The sequence below is a fragment of the Triturus cristatus genome, chromosome 4_2, assembly GCF_964204655.1.
Source record: "Triturus cristatus chromosome 4_2, aTriCri1.1, whole genome shotgun sequence".
Lineage (NCBI taxonomy): Eukaryota > Metazoa > Chordata > Amphibia > Caudata > Salamandridae > Triturus > Triturus cristatus.
In genome coordinates this window covers 59509594-59526855 of record NC_140586.1, presented here as the reverse complement: position 1 = coordinate 59526855, position 17262 = coordinate 59509594, and the positions used below count along the sequence as shown (strand labels likewise).

General features: G+C 41.5%; 1 protein-coding gene across 5 annotated transcripts in view; it reads left to right on the top strand.

Annotated features, from left to right (window-relative positions):
• Positions 1-17262, top strand: part of DENND1C (DENN domain containing 1C) — a 233203-nt gene that overhangs the window by 148083 nt on the left and 67858 nt on the right. For all 5 annotated transcript variants that reach the window (XM_085600510.1, XM_085600509.1, XM_085600511.1 and 2 more), the window contains 4 exons: positions 777-878; positions 995-1085; positions 16105-16145; positions 16724-16795. In XM_085600510.1, coding sequence (XP_085456636.1) covers positions 777-878; positions 995-1085; positions 16105-16145; positions 16724-16795 — 306 coding nt within the window. The remainder of the gene's footprint in view (positions 1-776; positions 879-994; positions 1086-16104; positions 16146-16723; positions 16796-17262) is intronic.

Genomic DNA, 17262 nt, shown 5'->3' with positions numbered 1-17262 from the left:
TTGCGAGAGTTTAAGCTACTGGCATTGTAAATGCCAATAGATCCAACTCTTGTAAATGTGAAACCTATTGCATTGCAAATGCTTGTTATTCTACCCACATGCACAGGCTAGATATCTTTGTGGCATTGTTCCAGCAGTCTCTGCCGCACACAACACCAGAACACTTCCCATGTAGGCCACACTTCACTCTCACCCTTTCAATCTATCCATCTGCCAGCATCTTAAGCTTAAGTGTCCTGTCCCTGACTCCTTTTCACTCCAAAATGACACATAGGCAGGGGTAGGGCAAAAACATGATAAGAGCTCGACTCTGTTCCTCACTCACAACATCAAAGCCCTTTCCTAGGCCACATGACGACACACATGCTTCCACCATAGCACTCCCATGGTGCACCGCGCTACAGATGCACTTCGTTTTCTCGTCAGGTGTATGAAACGCAATATACAAATACTGCTACAGTGCTTTACAATACAATATCAATCTGTAATTTGGGGTATTTTTCTTGTGACAATTAACACCAGGTTTGCCCTGGAGGATTTGTCCCCCAGAAACCACTGCTGTATTAATCCATGCGATAATACAACAGGACACGTGATACCGAATTAGGCGGGAACTCCAGTTTCTGCCCAAATCGGTATTAAGAGTTCACTCTTAATGAGGGCCTACATGGGCGAACCATAGATAACAGTGTAAGTGTCATACTTAGAATTGAGCTTGAGACTTCATAGGCAGAGAATGTCACAATAACCCCCACTTTCGTTCTGCCCCTCCACAGGGCGAGCCCATCACCTTCTGTGAAGAGTCGTTCCTAGACCACAAGTCCAACCCCATGAAGCAGTTCCTGCAAAACGCGGTGCACCTGCAGCTCTTCAAGGAGGTAGGTGGGGGCGTCTGCCCCTTGCTGTCTGCCCTCTCCCACCCAGCTGCTTTCTCATATTTCTCCTCCTCCCCACACCACGCATTAACCAGGTCTCTCTCTGAACCTTCCCCCAGTTCATCGATGGACGCCTACTGAAGCTAAACAGCGGGGCTGGGTTTTCGGACGCATTTGAACAGGAAATAGACAGCTGTGGACTTGGCTCAGGTGAGGTGATTTCATTCATGCTGGGTTTGGTGTGGGTGAGACTGCAACGCTGTGTGTGGTTCCCAGAAGCAGCTGGGTTCTGCACACACCTTATAATCAACTACCCACATTTAGGGCTGGATTCAGAACAGATAATGTGTAAGTATGGCATGAGCGTGCATTTGGAAATGTGACTTTTTCTCCTTCAGACAAAAGCCGTGTCCTGCTCCTCCTGAAAGTAAGGGGTTGTTTTGAGGGACTTTCTTATTCCATGTTTAACTTCAACCTTTTACAGCGTGGGTTGGAAAAATCTTTCTAAAAGTTTGTGAAAGTTTTCACAAAGCTGGCCACCATCGCAGGGACGTCAGCTTTCCAGATTTACTACTGTGGAAAAGTGTGCTTTCTTGGTGGCTGATTACAATTTGTGGGGAAATTACAACTAGAATTGCTGCTGGGAATTCCACTTTTTAGGTCTCGCCTGACCCAGCGCATGCGCTGGTCTGGCGAGACTTATTGAGAGGGCTCCAAAAAGTGCTACCAGGCCAGCCTAGAGCTACAGTGCATGTGCGCGGGCTCGCGCGCCGCGCTTGACCGCGATTACTTTCACTTTTGTGGCCGCTGTGATGTTTGATCGCGATCACTTTCACTTTCACGGCCGCTTGGCATAGCCAATAGGTCTCGCTTTTGGGACCTTATAAGTATTTAGTTATGCAACTGTTGCATGGCTAAACACTTATAAGGTCCCAAAGGTGAGACCTATTGGCTATGCCAATGCTTGTTGTGGTTGCAAGTTAGACATCAACCATAAACAGTTTTGTGAATCACGCAATTAATGTCAGCACACTCGTTCATGTACCGTCATCTCCTGATTCTGGTAACAAGTCAGTGAATGTCATCCAAGCAAAGAATCAGTCTGATGCCCGTAACTCTTAGGTGTTCTACCACAGGACACAGTAGCTTGGTGAAGCACCATGGGGCCACGGTTCAAAAGACAGAGCTCCAAATTCATACAGCAGTCCCCTCTAACTAAACTAAACAAACCTCCTGTGGGGAGCGAAAATGGGAGTCATCAGGTAGATTTCTTTTAGGTCTAATCTGGCTATCCAATCTCCTGTAAAACATACACAGATTAATTGACCACATCTTGAAGTGGTGATAAAGAAACTACTCATTAAACTTCCTTAAATTTATAATAGGTCTGTGCTCTTTGAGACCCCTGAGGTGGAATGTTGATCAGAGAATGACACCCTTCCTGTCTCTCTCTGCAACCTCTGTATTTACGAGAGCTGTTTCTGACTTAAAAAAATCTCAAGGATTTGCACATGGAAACCATAGAACAGTATAAAGAAACTGCAAACAGTCTATAGGACCCACGAATCTTTGTAATTTCCATCAATTTCCCCCAGAAGTACACCAACTCCCCTTCTTACTTTAGAAAGTAAAAATAGATAATCCTAACAAGAATATCCTCATAGGGGAATTTGCACCTCCCATGAAGCCTCCTCTGCTTCCGGCCTATATTCTAGATCTAAATGGGAAATAGGCAATAAACTGTACTCCATCATGCCAGCTGTATTTGTGTACATTCTTGTCTCTCTGGAATGAAGGATGGAGTTGCTGGACAACTGCCCTTGTTAATTATACAAAAAATCACTCCTTCAGCCTACTCAAAGCCTGGAACATGTTTAATAACAAAAAGGAAAGGAGTTAGTAAGATACCAACACAAATATGTCTAGAAGAATCACAATACTTTTAAACATTTCCCTCACATGGGCAAAGAACAAGTCACACGGTTAAGGGTGAAATTGCATATAACGGGAGCTAAAACTGGTGCTGCTTGTTCCCATGAGAAAATGCTTGAAAGCACCTTGAATGTAAAGGGTTAGCATGATCAGTATTTCTGCAAGAAAAATAACTGTCCTGTGTTCAAACTCAACTCTTCCTGAGTAGTGTGGAACTCCTTTAACGCTGTGCTCCGGAAGCTAAGAAGAGTGTTAAGGATAAAAGAGCAACATTTAGAGCCAAGATTAGCACAAGCTCCTCCCTTGGCAGCAAGGACGGCGTCTACTACAGTTCCTTGTATGGCTTCTACCCTTAGGTCACTGGAATATGTAAAGAGTGGGGCACGGGATGGTGGGGTTTTGATATAATTTCCTGCCTTGTACAATTTTATGTTATGCCTTGCTTGGACCTAAAGATATTTGAAGTTTCAAATACTGTACGATCTGATATTCAGGTCTTGTGAAGTTGTTTTTGAAGTGATATTGAATAATGTTGAAATGTTAATAAAACCATATACATAAAAAAGGATGTTGTATAGGGCCATTCTGTATTGCAAAATCAAAGTATTTTGCAAATCTAGTTGATCGTTTATCAGACCTGAAGACGTAACTGTGGTAATGGCAATTTCCCCATATATATATATATAAGCATTCTGTCTCATCTCACAGATAGCCTGCCCCCACACCATACAAAGAGAACATAATGGAGAAGAATTGATTTGTCTGGGACACTTCACAATGCCTTCGTTGCCATTGAGGTGGTGTTCAGCAGACCATCTTAGGGCAGTGACCATATATTCAGGGTAACAAACCACAGTCCAGTTTTGGGGTAATCAGGGCTAAGCGTACTTGCCACCACTGAAATAGGCGTATTCTTCTCAGAAAAACACTTATAAAACAACTGGCCAATAGGATAGTGAGATTCAAAAGGGGTAATGTAGCCAAACTGTCCGGTCATTTTTTTTCTAGCAACACCAATTAGGAGTTGGTCTGACACACAGACCAGTGGCTCTTCTCGAGGACAGGCATGGTGCAGTTTGGCTTTACACTGGCACCCCATCAGTTTCTATAATGTACCCCAAAAGGAGTCAGATAACAAGAAGGGCAGCAAAGAGAACCAGCCAGAACCACAGTAGGATCTGATGTCAGAAAGATGGTGGTTCACCTCAGATGGAGGCAGTAACACCCAAAACTATGAGAGACATCCCATGGAACTCCCTCAACAGTAGCCAAGAAGACATTGCTCTCAAAGTGCCAGGTCTAAGATCAGGCCTAGAAACAGGAGCAGTTGCTGGAGCACCATGTGCATTGTCCAGCAGGGTAGGTGCACGCTTGAAGTGTGATTAGTGGATCATAATGGGCAGCCCACAACACTTGATGGCAGTGCTGGTAAGCAGCAGGTCTTGGTAGGGGTTCTTCCACCCTGGCTGCAGAGAAGTCTTCCATTGATCCACCTTTATGTACACCCAGATGTCTGGCTCCAAGTTGTGGCAAGGATCGGATGGGTACTCTGGTAGGACAGTTCAGACCTGAGAACATAAACTGCAGAGACAATGAATCAACTGCTTGCAGTACTGCAAGATCACATTGTCATTTAGCAGTAAGATCGGAGCTGATGACGAGACCGGCGGGTTGGAGGGCAGTGTCATTGGTCAGCCCATGATTTTTCAAATGGGGTAATCTTATTTTCTGGGGAGGAATAGCATGGATTGACCAAAACTGTAATGGTAAAGTGTCAGAGCACTTGAGGTGAGTCTCAGGACATAATTTCACTAATTTGTTTTTGAGGTAACTTTGTTGAGTTCTACTTTGCCTACAGGTTCGGGATGGTATGCAAAGTGTTGGCTTATTCCTAAGTCTTTGCAGACCCCCTGAAGTACAAAGGAAAGGAAGTGTAGGCCCCGGTTACTGGATAGCCACAAAAGAACTCCGAAACGGGGATTGAGGTCTCCTAAAAACTGAGAACATACTAACAATCACCAGCATATGTGAGTAAGATTCGTATCTGGGCATTTGAATAAAGTCCAACTAGAGATAGACAAAGGGTATGCATGGATGTGGGTGATCACTGGGTGCATTCTTAACCCCTTTCCCAACACTGTGGGCTTGACATGGAACACATGTATGACAGTAATTCTGCATAATGAAGGAGAAGAAAGGTGCAAACTAATGGGTAGCAGGAGACCATATCAAACCATCCTTCCTAAGAAGGGCTACACAATGACAGTCTGGTGAGGTTGGAGAGCAGAAATTCTGAGGCTATCGCTTTACCTCGGTCATCTCTCAACAACCTTCTATGTCCCTTTTATGATACACCTTATTCCAATTTTGTTTCTTAGCATCGGGTGCTTCTTCTTGTAATAGAGCCAAGTCTTTAACAATAGATCCAGGGAAAACATCACACCTTAAAAGATGCATGGTAGACTCAGAGTGAGGTGATTTGTGAGGGAAGCTAAAACCAAAGTAAATGATGGATGGAGTGTTGAACATTGCAAGCACTCACCCCCGGTCAACTGGTCTGGGTTTAATCCATCACCGTTTTTTAGCCCACTCTGCCACCCCAGTTCAGACATGGCCATATGCAAATCAGTCTGACCCTGTGCCTCATGGGAACAGTCCAGCCCGAACTGCCAAGCCATGTCTTCCCTGGACCGGAAACAAGCTTCCTAGGACTGGTTTCTGGCATTACAGCCGTCTTCAGCCAGGCTTGCTTGAATCCAGTGGCAAAGTGATGGAGGGACTCATGTCTGAGCATACCCTGCCAACTTATGGCGAACAAAGCAAAAACCAAAGTAAATGATGGACGGAGTGTTGAACATTGCAAGCACTCACCCCCAGTCAACTGATCTGGGTTTAATCCATCACCGTTCTTTAGCCCACTCTGCCACCCCAGTTCAGACATGGCCATATGCAAATCAGTCTGACCCTGTGCCTCATGGGAACAGTCCAGCCCGAACTGCCAAGCCATGTCTTCCCTGGACCGGAAACAAGCTTCCTAGGACCGGTTTCTGGCATTTCAGCCGTCTTCAGCCAGGCTTGCTTGAATCCAGTGGCAAAGTGAGCAAGGGACTCACGTCTGAGCATACCCTGCCAACTTATGGCGAACAAAGCAAAAACCAAAGTAAACGATGGACGGAGTGTTGAACACTGCAAGCACTCACCCCCAGTCAACTGATCTGGGTTTAATCCATCACCGTTCTTTAGCCCACTCTGCCACCCCAGTTCAGACATGGCCAGATTTGTGAGGGAATTCTTTTGCGCCACTTTATCTAGGACAGGCTAGTGGGCCGTACATTTAACGGCAATGATTCTGGTAAGTATCAGAAGGGCATTCTGCACATTTTTCCCATATGCTTATTTTTAGGAGGGGCTTTCTCCCTGTGGATGTCATGAATCCTTACTCAATGCTAGCCCAAAATCTTAGGCCACTTAACCACGGCGCTATGACTGGGATGGTGGTGATGTTAAGTATGATATGGAAATTGAGAATCACCACACTATTGATAGCACAAAAGTTTTGTACAAACGGCATGCAATGGTCTTGCTCTGCCTTTTTTATAATGAGAATAGGCGTTTCACAGTGGCTAACAGCAAACATAGATTTTAATGTTTGATGAGGCTGGAAATTACTGGTCAAATTGCATTTTCAGCTTCAAGAAGGAGAAGGTATTGTGGGATGCAAGGTAGCTTCTTCCAAGAACTCTGTTTAATCTTGATTAGTCCAAGTGTTGCAATTTAACCAACATCATTTGCACCTATGGACCACAACTTAGAATGGGCCTGGTCAAGCACTTTTCATCAAAGCAGTGGCGTATCCAGAAAATAATTTTGGGGGCACACATTTGGCCACCGATATAAATAGTGGGGTCACCTACAAAGGTCATTTGTAAAGTGTGTTTATGTGTGTATATACATATATATATATATATATTACCTACTGGCGGTCGCCAGTGGGTAGTTCTAGTTAGGACCTATTTTCCATAGGAAATCCGCAACATTCTATTCCCAATAAGTCTGGCGCCGGTTGACGAATCTTCGTGAAATTTTCCAAACTTTTAGCCAGCTCTGTTCCGCTCCTATCCTGAAAGTTTCGTGGTGATTCGTCAAGCGGGGGCTGAGAAAAATCGGGGGTTCCAAAACACGCTTTCCCCATGCAATTTCCCATAGGACCTGTTGACGCAGCTACAGCCCGAACTGCTGAACGGAATTACACCAAATTTGGCAAAGAGGTAGTCCTCAGTTCAGACTCATGCCTTTTGCATAAATGGTGTAAATCCGTTCAGTAGTTCCTGAGAAAATTAGAGTAAAATAGATAGATATCTATGGCCTCAGAGGATCCGCGCACCCTAAGCGCACCCTCCCCAAACCAAGCGCGCACCCTCCCGATCACGCGCTGAATGCTAATTGGCTGTCAAGTGTCTGTCTACATTCGAAACCAGGAACTGTTGGCAGCCATTTTGTGCCTCGGTAGAAGCGAGGCTGATTAAGTAAGGTAAATAAGTGTGTGAAAGATGTAAAGGGGGCAGGGTAGAAATACTCTGACCCTCTAGTGTTGCTTAGGGGGTCCCAGAAGGACCCCCTGGGGCCCCCCTTTTTTTTTTTTTTTTTTTTTTGAACGTCGAAATGCACGCAGGGTGCGCGGTTCCTAGCGCGTTGGGTGCGCGGATCCCAAAAAAATGGAAAAAAAAAATAAAAAATAAAGTTTTGAAAATATAGTTAAAAAAATATTTTCAAAAATATAAAACTAGATTTTAAAACATTAACAGTTTTTTTAAAAAACCAATAAAAACAAACATTTTTTAAATTTTTAAACGAATTAATTGAAAAAATAAGTTACAAAAAGGTGATAAAAAGTATTTAAAAAAAACATAATTAAAGGAATTGACACACTGAATTTGAAAAATTTAGAAATCCAATGAAAATAATTAAACATCATAGCTTTAGAGATAGGAATTAGCATTTAAAAAACCTTTGAAATTCACTGAAAAAACCATAGGTTTCATGCACGTTATAGTTAGGAATTAGCATTTAAAAAAACCTTAGAAATTCACTGAAAAAACCATAGGTTTCAGGGGTGTTATAGTTAGCTGGACATTTCCCTCGTACAAAACCCTAGAAATTCCCCCGTTATAGTTAGTTCAGCTAACTAACTTGCGCGCCCCCGCAATGCACTGCTGATGACGTCACATATTACATCACTCATGACATGGTCAGTGACATCACTGATGACATCACTAATGACATCTCAAATGACATCACTGATGACATCATCCATGTAATAAATTAGTGCATCTTCTCACACCCTAATAATAACCTTTGATACACCGACTCAAAATTTCAGACGGCCATTCTCAAAACCATAGATACTCCAGTACCAATAACTACATACATACTCATTGACTCTTAGGTCTACACACACCTCCACTCACTCACCTGTAGAGTCACTCATACTTACAGTCACTCAGTACAGGACTATCATATGCATTTATACACCTATATAGACACTCAGACACCGCCAATCATCCATAGACATACTCACACACCTAGTCAATCATGCAAATTTCTAGGGTTTTGTACGAGGGAAATGTCCAGCTAACTATAACACCCCTGAAACCTATGGTTTTTTCAGTGAATTTCTAAGGTTTTTTAAATGCCAATTCCTAACTATAACGTGCATGAAAATCTATGTTTTTTTCAGTGAATATATATATATATATAAATATATATATATATATATTTTTTTTTTTTGTTACCCACCGTCCCAAATTTCAGCACGCTCTGTTACACAGCCGGTGCAGATGTCAAGGTCGGACTTAACCTCGTAAATGACTATTCATCAAGGAATACATCGCACTCCTCAAGTCTTCTTCTTTGGATTAAGTTTTGCTTAGCACAAATATCACAATAGCCCACCACCTACGTTTCGACCAAGAAATGGTCTTGTTCACTTTTCAAGAAACAGAACAAAGATTCATCAAAAGGCAATATAAATACAAAGATGTTAAACAGGGACGAAAAAGAGCAAGAAATATGTCCCGGGCATCAACAGTAGTTAACAAAGACCAACATGAAGGAACAATCAAACAAGATGAGAAAATCAGAATGATTATGACATTCAGCAAGGAGAGTCACTAGATTGTAAATATCTTAAAGACATTTTGGAGTGCCCTACAGAAAGATCCAAACATTGGGAGAAAAATAGGAACAAGACCGATGGTAACCTACCGCAAGGTACCCTCGCTAAAAGACAGACTAGTGAAGAGTCATTTCACCAGCCAGTAACCTACGAACTGGTTAAAGAAACAACAAACTGGCTTCATTCATTGCAACAAATGCAAAGCTTGTAAGTTTGGCAAAAATATGAAGGAAATCAAGGACCCCAGAGGCAAAACGTTTACTATAAACGAAAAAATAACATGTGAAACCTCATATGTGGTCTACATGATTGAATGCCAGTGCGGTCAGCTATACATCGTAAGCACCATCTGTCCCTTAAGAAAGAGAATTCTGGAGCATCTAAGGGCAATTCAGAACAGGGACATGAACTATGCTATATCCAAACATATACATACAAAACACACCACTAACTGGCGGAACATCAAGTGTTTTGGGATAATGACTGTACCAAAAAACAAAAGAGGAGGGAACCGAACCCTCAAGCTCAGGAGATTGGAATCCCGTTTAATCATAAGATTCAAAACAAAGTTTCCCTTCGGTCTGAACGGGGATAAAGAATTACACATTCATCTATGAAAAAAATCACAACAAATATAAAAAATTACCACAAGAACGAAACCAAGTGATATGGGCACTTAGCCCACAAGAGTTCGCATGACTGGGCCAATAGGTAAATGAGCGACTGAGTACTAAACTAAACAAGCAACAAAGCGAGACGACTCCAGTTACCCTGATAGGATAGATGGCAACCATCAGGAACAACTCCAGACTAACTAGGGAAGAAAGACCACCTATCCAAAAACCCTCACGAAAAAGAGCCAACTCAAAGAAATTAAAGTGATGTGATAAATCCTTGGAAAATGAACTTAAAATAACAAAAATAATGAAATGGAATAACTAAATGGTGAATCGGAATAACAGGAAAGTAATCCCCGATGAAAACATTTACAAATGAAATGAAAGAAACACTCTTAAGCAACCAAACACTACAAGTCCCATAATGCCTCATAATGTGCTAACATGGCTGAACTATAAATAGTGGACATAGAAGGCGGATTCACAAGACCGTGAACAAGACCATTTCATGGTCGAAACGTTGGTGGTGGGCTGTGGTGATATTTGTGCTAAATAAAACTTAATCCAAAGAAGAAGACATGAGGAGTGCGATGTATTTCTTGATGAATTATATATATATATATATATACATATATATACATACATATACACACATATATACAATTCACTGTGTGCGCCCCTCCTCCTCCTCCTCGGTAAGACCAAAAAGAAGAGAAGGGCACAAACTCCACTTATTATGCGTGTTTTTTTATTCTTCACCACACCTCACAGTCATAACGTGTTTTGGTCACAAAGTGACCTTGATCACCACACATACATGTACGTTTGTTTCAGTTGTTTACATCTGAGTTTGTATGCATGTGTGTATACAGATGTAGATATACATTCACATACATACAAAGTCAGATTTAAACATTTTAAGTAATCATGTAGTCTCAAACATACAACAAAAATCACTACTTTGCAGCAAAAGGTAGTTGACGCTGGTGATACTTTCATGCCCTCCTCTGTACAGAGTCTTTTTTTAGAAGAGTTCCATTTGATGCGGAATTCGCGACAAAGAGGGGGACGCAGCAGATTTCAGACGACAAGAAAACGAAACGCGGCCGGAAACCAAGATGGGGTGGCCGCGCACAGTCAAGATCCAGGTCAAGCAATTGCGTGGCAAACTCGCAGCAAGAGGGGGTCCACAAAGTAGGAGTAAATGATGACCTAACTATCGTTAACTTAACCCCAAACAAGTTAACGGAAGACCAACAATCAGTACTCAAGAAAGGATTGACTTTTTGTCCAGCTAAAAGATGTGAATATACACAGACTCGCATTGATTTATACCTTTTTTCCAGGAAGCTAACATTGAAAAAATTCTTTAAGCTCAAAGGTATACAAGATAATATTAGCGACTCACTTAACACTACTTCTGTACCATCGAACTTATCAGACTCATCAACTGCCCTCACAGGTGAAGACTTGAACACACTACGAATTTTATCTAGCCAGCAAGATCCTGCAGCATCCGATGTAACCTATGACGTCTCCTGTATTCGAAGCCTCGGCATAGAACAGTGTGCCCCGAGAACGAATTTTCAACAACCATCTACTTTTGTACCAATGTCCTCCTTTGATACTATAGATATCTTTGAAGAATCCGTAAAGAAAGATCTTATGAAATTGAGACTTACAGCATCTAAGAACTTACAAAATAATCTTACCATTAGACAAAGGACTGCCCTTTCAGAACTAATGAGTGACTCTGATTTAATTTGCAAACCTTCTGATAAAGGAGGAAATGTGGTGTTGATGACTAGAAAATTCTATGTGGATGAGGCTCTGAGACTACTTTCAGATAAGACATGTTATCGTCCAATTTCTAAATCAGAGTATATTGTGAGTATTGATGAATATCATACACTTATTCAAAAATGGTTTGATCGACATATCTCAATTATAATGAATTTAAGTACTTAACATGTCCTTATCCCGTCACGGCCACTTTTTATCACTTACCTAAAGTACATAAAAATCCAGTCAGACCACCGGGCCGTCCTATCGTATCCTCCATAGGGTGCCTCACAGAACACATGTCTCAATATATTGACTTTTTCCTGGCAGAATTTGTACAGACACTATCTTCGTACATTAAAGATACTACACACTTTATTAAAAACATAATGGATATACCATGGGAATCTGACATGCTCATGATTGTTCTTGACATCACAAGTCTCTATACGAGTATTAAACATGAGCATGGTATTCATGCGGTCCAGTATTTTCTTAAAGGTAGATCTCTCCATTTCACTGAACATAATGCCATGCTCATTGAATTTATTCTGTTCTGTCTAAACAACAATATCTTCCTATTTGATAAACAACACTATCGACAGATCCAAGGGACGGCCATGGGCACCTGCTTCGCCCCCAGTTACGCGAACTTGTTGTACAATCATTGGACAAAAAGTATCATTTTATGGTACAGATATATAGATGATCTGTTCATTTTATGGAAGGGCCCTAAAATAGAGGCAGAGAAGTATATTGCAGCATTGAATGACAATACCTTGAATCTCCACCTGAGTGGACAACTCAGTACCCAGCAAGTTCCCTTCTTAGACCTTAAAGTTTTTGTTAAAGATGTGAGAATTTGTACAACTCTCTTTAGAAAGGAAACTGCAGGGAACTCTGTACTGGAAGCACACAGCAGTCATCAAAAATCACTAAAAAATAGTATTCCTTATGGAGAACTATTGCGCCTTAAAAGAAATTGCTCCCGTGATGTTGACTTTCAGTATGAGGCTTCTGTTGCAATCGAAAGATTTAAACTGCGAGGTTATTGTTCCGATTTGTTAATGAAAACTTTAACTAAAGTTAATAGAATACCCCGGCAATCTCTATTGGGAACCCAACATACAAGGAATGAGACAGAACAAGATACTTGTAGATTTATCACCACCTTTTCTAATGAGACGGATTCTTTGAGAAAGATTCTTTGTCGGAATTGGCATATCCTTAAATCAGACGGAGTCATTGCGATTCCTTACCAGCCTATCCACAAATAGCCTTTAGAAGGAGTAAATCCCTAAAAGATAAACTGGTTCAAAACCACTATGAACCTACACTGTTCATTCAACGTATCAGCAATTTGACTGGTTTCTTCCCTTGTCTCAAATGCAAGGCATGCAGAAATAGCAAAAAGGTGTTGACGTACAATGTTCCAGGAATGGAAAAACCAAGAAATATCAATACATTCTTAACGTGTAACACTCCCTTTTGCGTATATTGTCTTACATGTCCTTGCCAGAAGCAATACATTGGTAGCACGATTCACCCTACCAAAAAACGCATCTTGGAACATGCCCGAGCTATTGAAAAACAAGATCCTACCTATCCCGTGGCTAGACATTTTGCTAAATATCACAATAGTGATAGAAACTTATTATCATTCTTTTGTCTAGACCATGTTCTAATTAGTGACCGGATAGGTAATCGGGAACTTAAACTAAGAAGATTGGAATCCCGTTTTATTATTGATCTTCAAACCACTACTCCCCATGGTCTTAATACTGACGAAGAATTGGCATGTCATTTAGGGTAATTTGCAGGTACTCAGTTGTTTAGGGACCTATTGAATTATTATCACTGTTATGCTGAAGTTCTATATGCTTGTTTCCTTTCCGCTCTGAATGCGTTATTCACCAGGTCTGCGTATCCGAAATTGCCCATACAGGGCCTCATTTTATATGTAGACTCGGTGTTTACCGCTCTCCATGTTCCGTTTATATGGGGCATCAGGATAATAATTATTGAATGTACTTCGTTTGCCCATATAGGACTTGATTAACTGGATGCCTATTAATTCATTCATTTTTTGTTGCACTACATTCAGAATTCAACTTATTGATGTCTTGAATTGCTGCCTCAATAATGTTATTGCTATTGTCATTGTGAATTTTTAAGGTTGCATATTCATGCTATTGCGCGAGATCAATGTTTCTTACTTTAACTGTTACTTATTCACTTGCGCAAGCCTTCTGTTTATGTTGATCACTGGTGAAAAAACCGGAAGCGATAACATCGATCCGGATATAATTGTATGGCATAATTATGCTATTGCGCGAGATTAACGCTCTTTACTTTAATTGTTATTCACTTACTTGCGCAAATCTTTTGTTTATGTTGATCACTGGTGAACCGGAACCGATAACAGTGATACGGATATAATTGTACCAAAAAAACTGCACTGTGTAAACAAAGCCGAAAAAGGCGCGAATGCCGAAACGTGTCCTGGCGTTTATCTCGGACACAATAAACTAAATTTTCCGAGAACCTTGTAGAGTGCGGTCCCCTTCATTCGTTGAGTGGAGTTTTGGAGCTGAATATATATATATATATATATATATACACACACATATATACAATTCACCATGTGCGCCCCTCCTCCTCCTCCTCCTCCTCCTCCTCCTCCTCCTCCTCCTCGGTAAGACCAAAAAGAAGAGAAGGGCACAAACTCCACTTATTATGCATGTTTTTTTATTCTTCACCACACCTCACAGTCATAAAGTGTTTTGGTCACAAAGTGACCTTGATCACCACACATACCTGTACGTTTGTTTCAGTTGTTTACATCTGAGTTTGTATGCATGTGTGTATACAGACGTAGATATATATTCACATACATACAAAGTCAGATTTAAACATTTTAAGTAATCATGTAGTCTCAAACATAAAAACAAAAATCACTACTTTGCAGCAAAAGGTAGTTGGTCAAAGGATTATGCTCAGCAAGGTGACGGACCTGCTTTTGTTTTTGTTCTGTCGCGTTCCAGCACATTCAGCAGTTCTGATGGTGGGGCCCAATCATGCTGGGGCATGGACCACACCAGCCCCCCTTTAGAGATGACAGTGCATCAGAGGTTTTGAAACTACATTCAATAGAAGATACATTCGATTCACAAAGGATGGCCCAACCCTCCACTTCTGAAAATATAAGAACACACCATCATTAGTACAGAAAACAGAACAGTTGTCGTAGTGCTTAGGCAGTTCCAGCTAGGATGGAGCTGTGGAATGTGGTGTTCTGTGGTGTCAGTGTGGCTCCAAATTCTGAGTTGATAGTTGGTAGCTAGCTGCGCCTGGCACGACTGTGGTGAGGGGTTTCTCTCTAGTTCAATAAACTACATACATTCCAAGAAGAGCGTTATGGATTATCACAATTTTCAATTTACAGAGCAGTTCTCTTCCTCAGAGTGTATGCGGTGCATAAGGAGAAAATGTGTTTGTAAATAATCAGACAAAAACACATTTTCACCTTAAGCTCTGCATACCTCCTAATTTTTGGAATTCACACACATTTTAATTTGTACACCCGGAAAGCTGCACTAACCACAGGTTTCCAGACTTTCTACTGGGGATGTCATGCGACATATTCACTGGGCTTCCATATCCCCAAATTGCAATTGTGCATAGTGTATGATTACTCACAGGCAGACAGAAGCCCATCATTTCCCCTCGGGTAAGACATTGTTTCCTGTACAGAAAGCCTTTCCCTATACCCTCCTCTCCCCCCCCCCCCAAATCTAAGAAGGATATGACCCCTTTCCCTATGGTTGCAGTAAATCCCTGGCCATGTTCAGGTTAGAAAAGGGCTAGATTTCAGTTTGTGAATGCTCACAAATGTGCAGGGCTAACCACGCCTTGTTCTGTCCACTTCCACCCCTTGCATGAGATTTAGAACTGCAGACTTCTCCACACTCGAGGTAGAGACATCTGACTTAATCAGATTATTTGCATCTGCCTTGGTATTTTTGTGAATTCCTGACAGGCATGAATGAAGACATTTTACACTTAAAAGTAGGCTTTTAGTCAAAAGTGACTGTTTGAATCAGGCCTTATTTTCAATAATATGATTTCCCCGACTCTAGGTGCCTTGTTTTGGAGGTTACCCGGAGAATTGGCATGTCATATCATAGTCCGAAGTGTTTCATGCCAACATACAAAGAATCAGCAATGCTGTTAAATTGGGCTGCTATTTTTAGTCATATCCTTAGGGATGGCCAATGATCCATCTCTTTCAGGTCGTTTGTTCATGAGTTCCATAAATGTATTTCCCATCATTTTGCAGGTGACGCATAGTAGGCTCTATCTCGTGTTTTTACCGTCAGGCTATTAGACACAAATAAAAGGAAGAGCGTCAAATGGTTGATCGACTTGCGATTGGTCTATTAGTTATCTGGGGCCAAAATCACCCAATCCTTTGATCCCTAATTAACAGAAAAATATGTAAATTACAAAAATGACCCCCAGCTTGCACGTCAGTCAAATATCAGCTAATTCAACCTAGCCATTTTGGGGATTTACAAACATCTGCGCAAGGATGACGGGCCTCTGGGCATGTGGCAGATTTTCCAGCATACTCCCAATGTCCCCCACCATCTCTCAATCCTTTTTGTCATCTGTCTGGTCTAATTTAACTCTCCATCACTTGTCTTCTTTCTTTCTATTGCAGGGCACTCAAAATCCTACCAGCTGTGGGTGGAAAGCCTTAAGGTGAGCTAAATCCCACCCACGAGTATTATGATGGGAGTTACTGATTTATTGTCCATTTCTATTAATTGAAGGAAGAGGGGCAAGGTCATTGTATTGCATACAATATATCGTATGACATCAATATCACATCTGATAAATCGACTACCACAATATCATTGAGGCAAGTAGATGTGGGGATGAGAAAAGGAAATCAGTACTTCCCTGCATATACGCACCTTGTTATGTTATGTTATTAAAGCTTGTAGAGCGCACGATTACCCTAGGGTGTCCTGGCGCTAAGACGCAAGCAAGATAGTAATAGGCGATTTTAATGGATGCAGTACTTTGTGGGATGATTCTGTTGATGTCGATTTATTGACATGCATCTGTGTGCAGTACACAAGACTTGAAAATACAGCTATGCTGATACCCCTGTATGCACACCTGCTTAGGCACACAGAGCTAAAACATTGTTTTTCACTCTTTCACACACCAACTTCCCACACCACCGTCCACCCTTTGCAGATATGCCTCTGGGAAAAACTCTGCACTAGTTTCTGCTCGTATGGAGTTTGGTAACCTCCATTTTGCCATTCCAGAAAGGCGGCGGTGCCCTGATACACACAGTGAAGAATAAGACGAACCCTGCAATGAAGAACATGTACAAAAAAGTAAGACACCAACAGTTTATCTTGTCCAACGTCTTTCCACACTAATGTATTTTCACTCGATTCAGCCTTTTTTCTAGAAAAGTCACAAAACCTAATAGTCAACGGGTTCTGCAGTACACCCTTGAATATTATAGTTTGTAAGATGAAGGCTCTTATAAAGTTGGATTATGCGCACTGATTGATAATCGGTTACGTCTCCTTTCCTAGTACATGGTGATTGTAGTACGTACGTGCACATTGGTTGTCCTTGAACCCTCAATTATCAGAGTACTGGTGATTTTAGTATGAGCTATGATATTATCCTCATGAACTGTGCAGGTTTTTTTTTTTTAGCTGAAGCTGGGTGGCGTTAGGTTGCATCTTCTCAAGAATTGTGCAGTGCTTCCTTATGACACTCGGTTTGTGGAAGGTCGGGCATCCTCGTCATGAATCGTTCGGTGGTGCTTGGTCCTTAAGTTGTATTTATG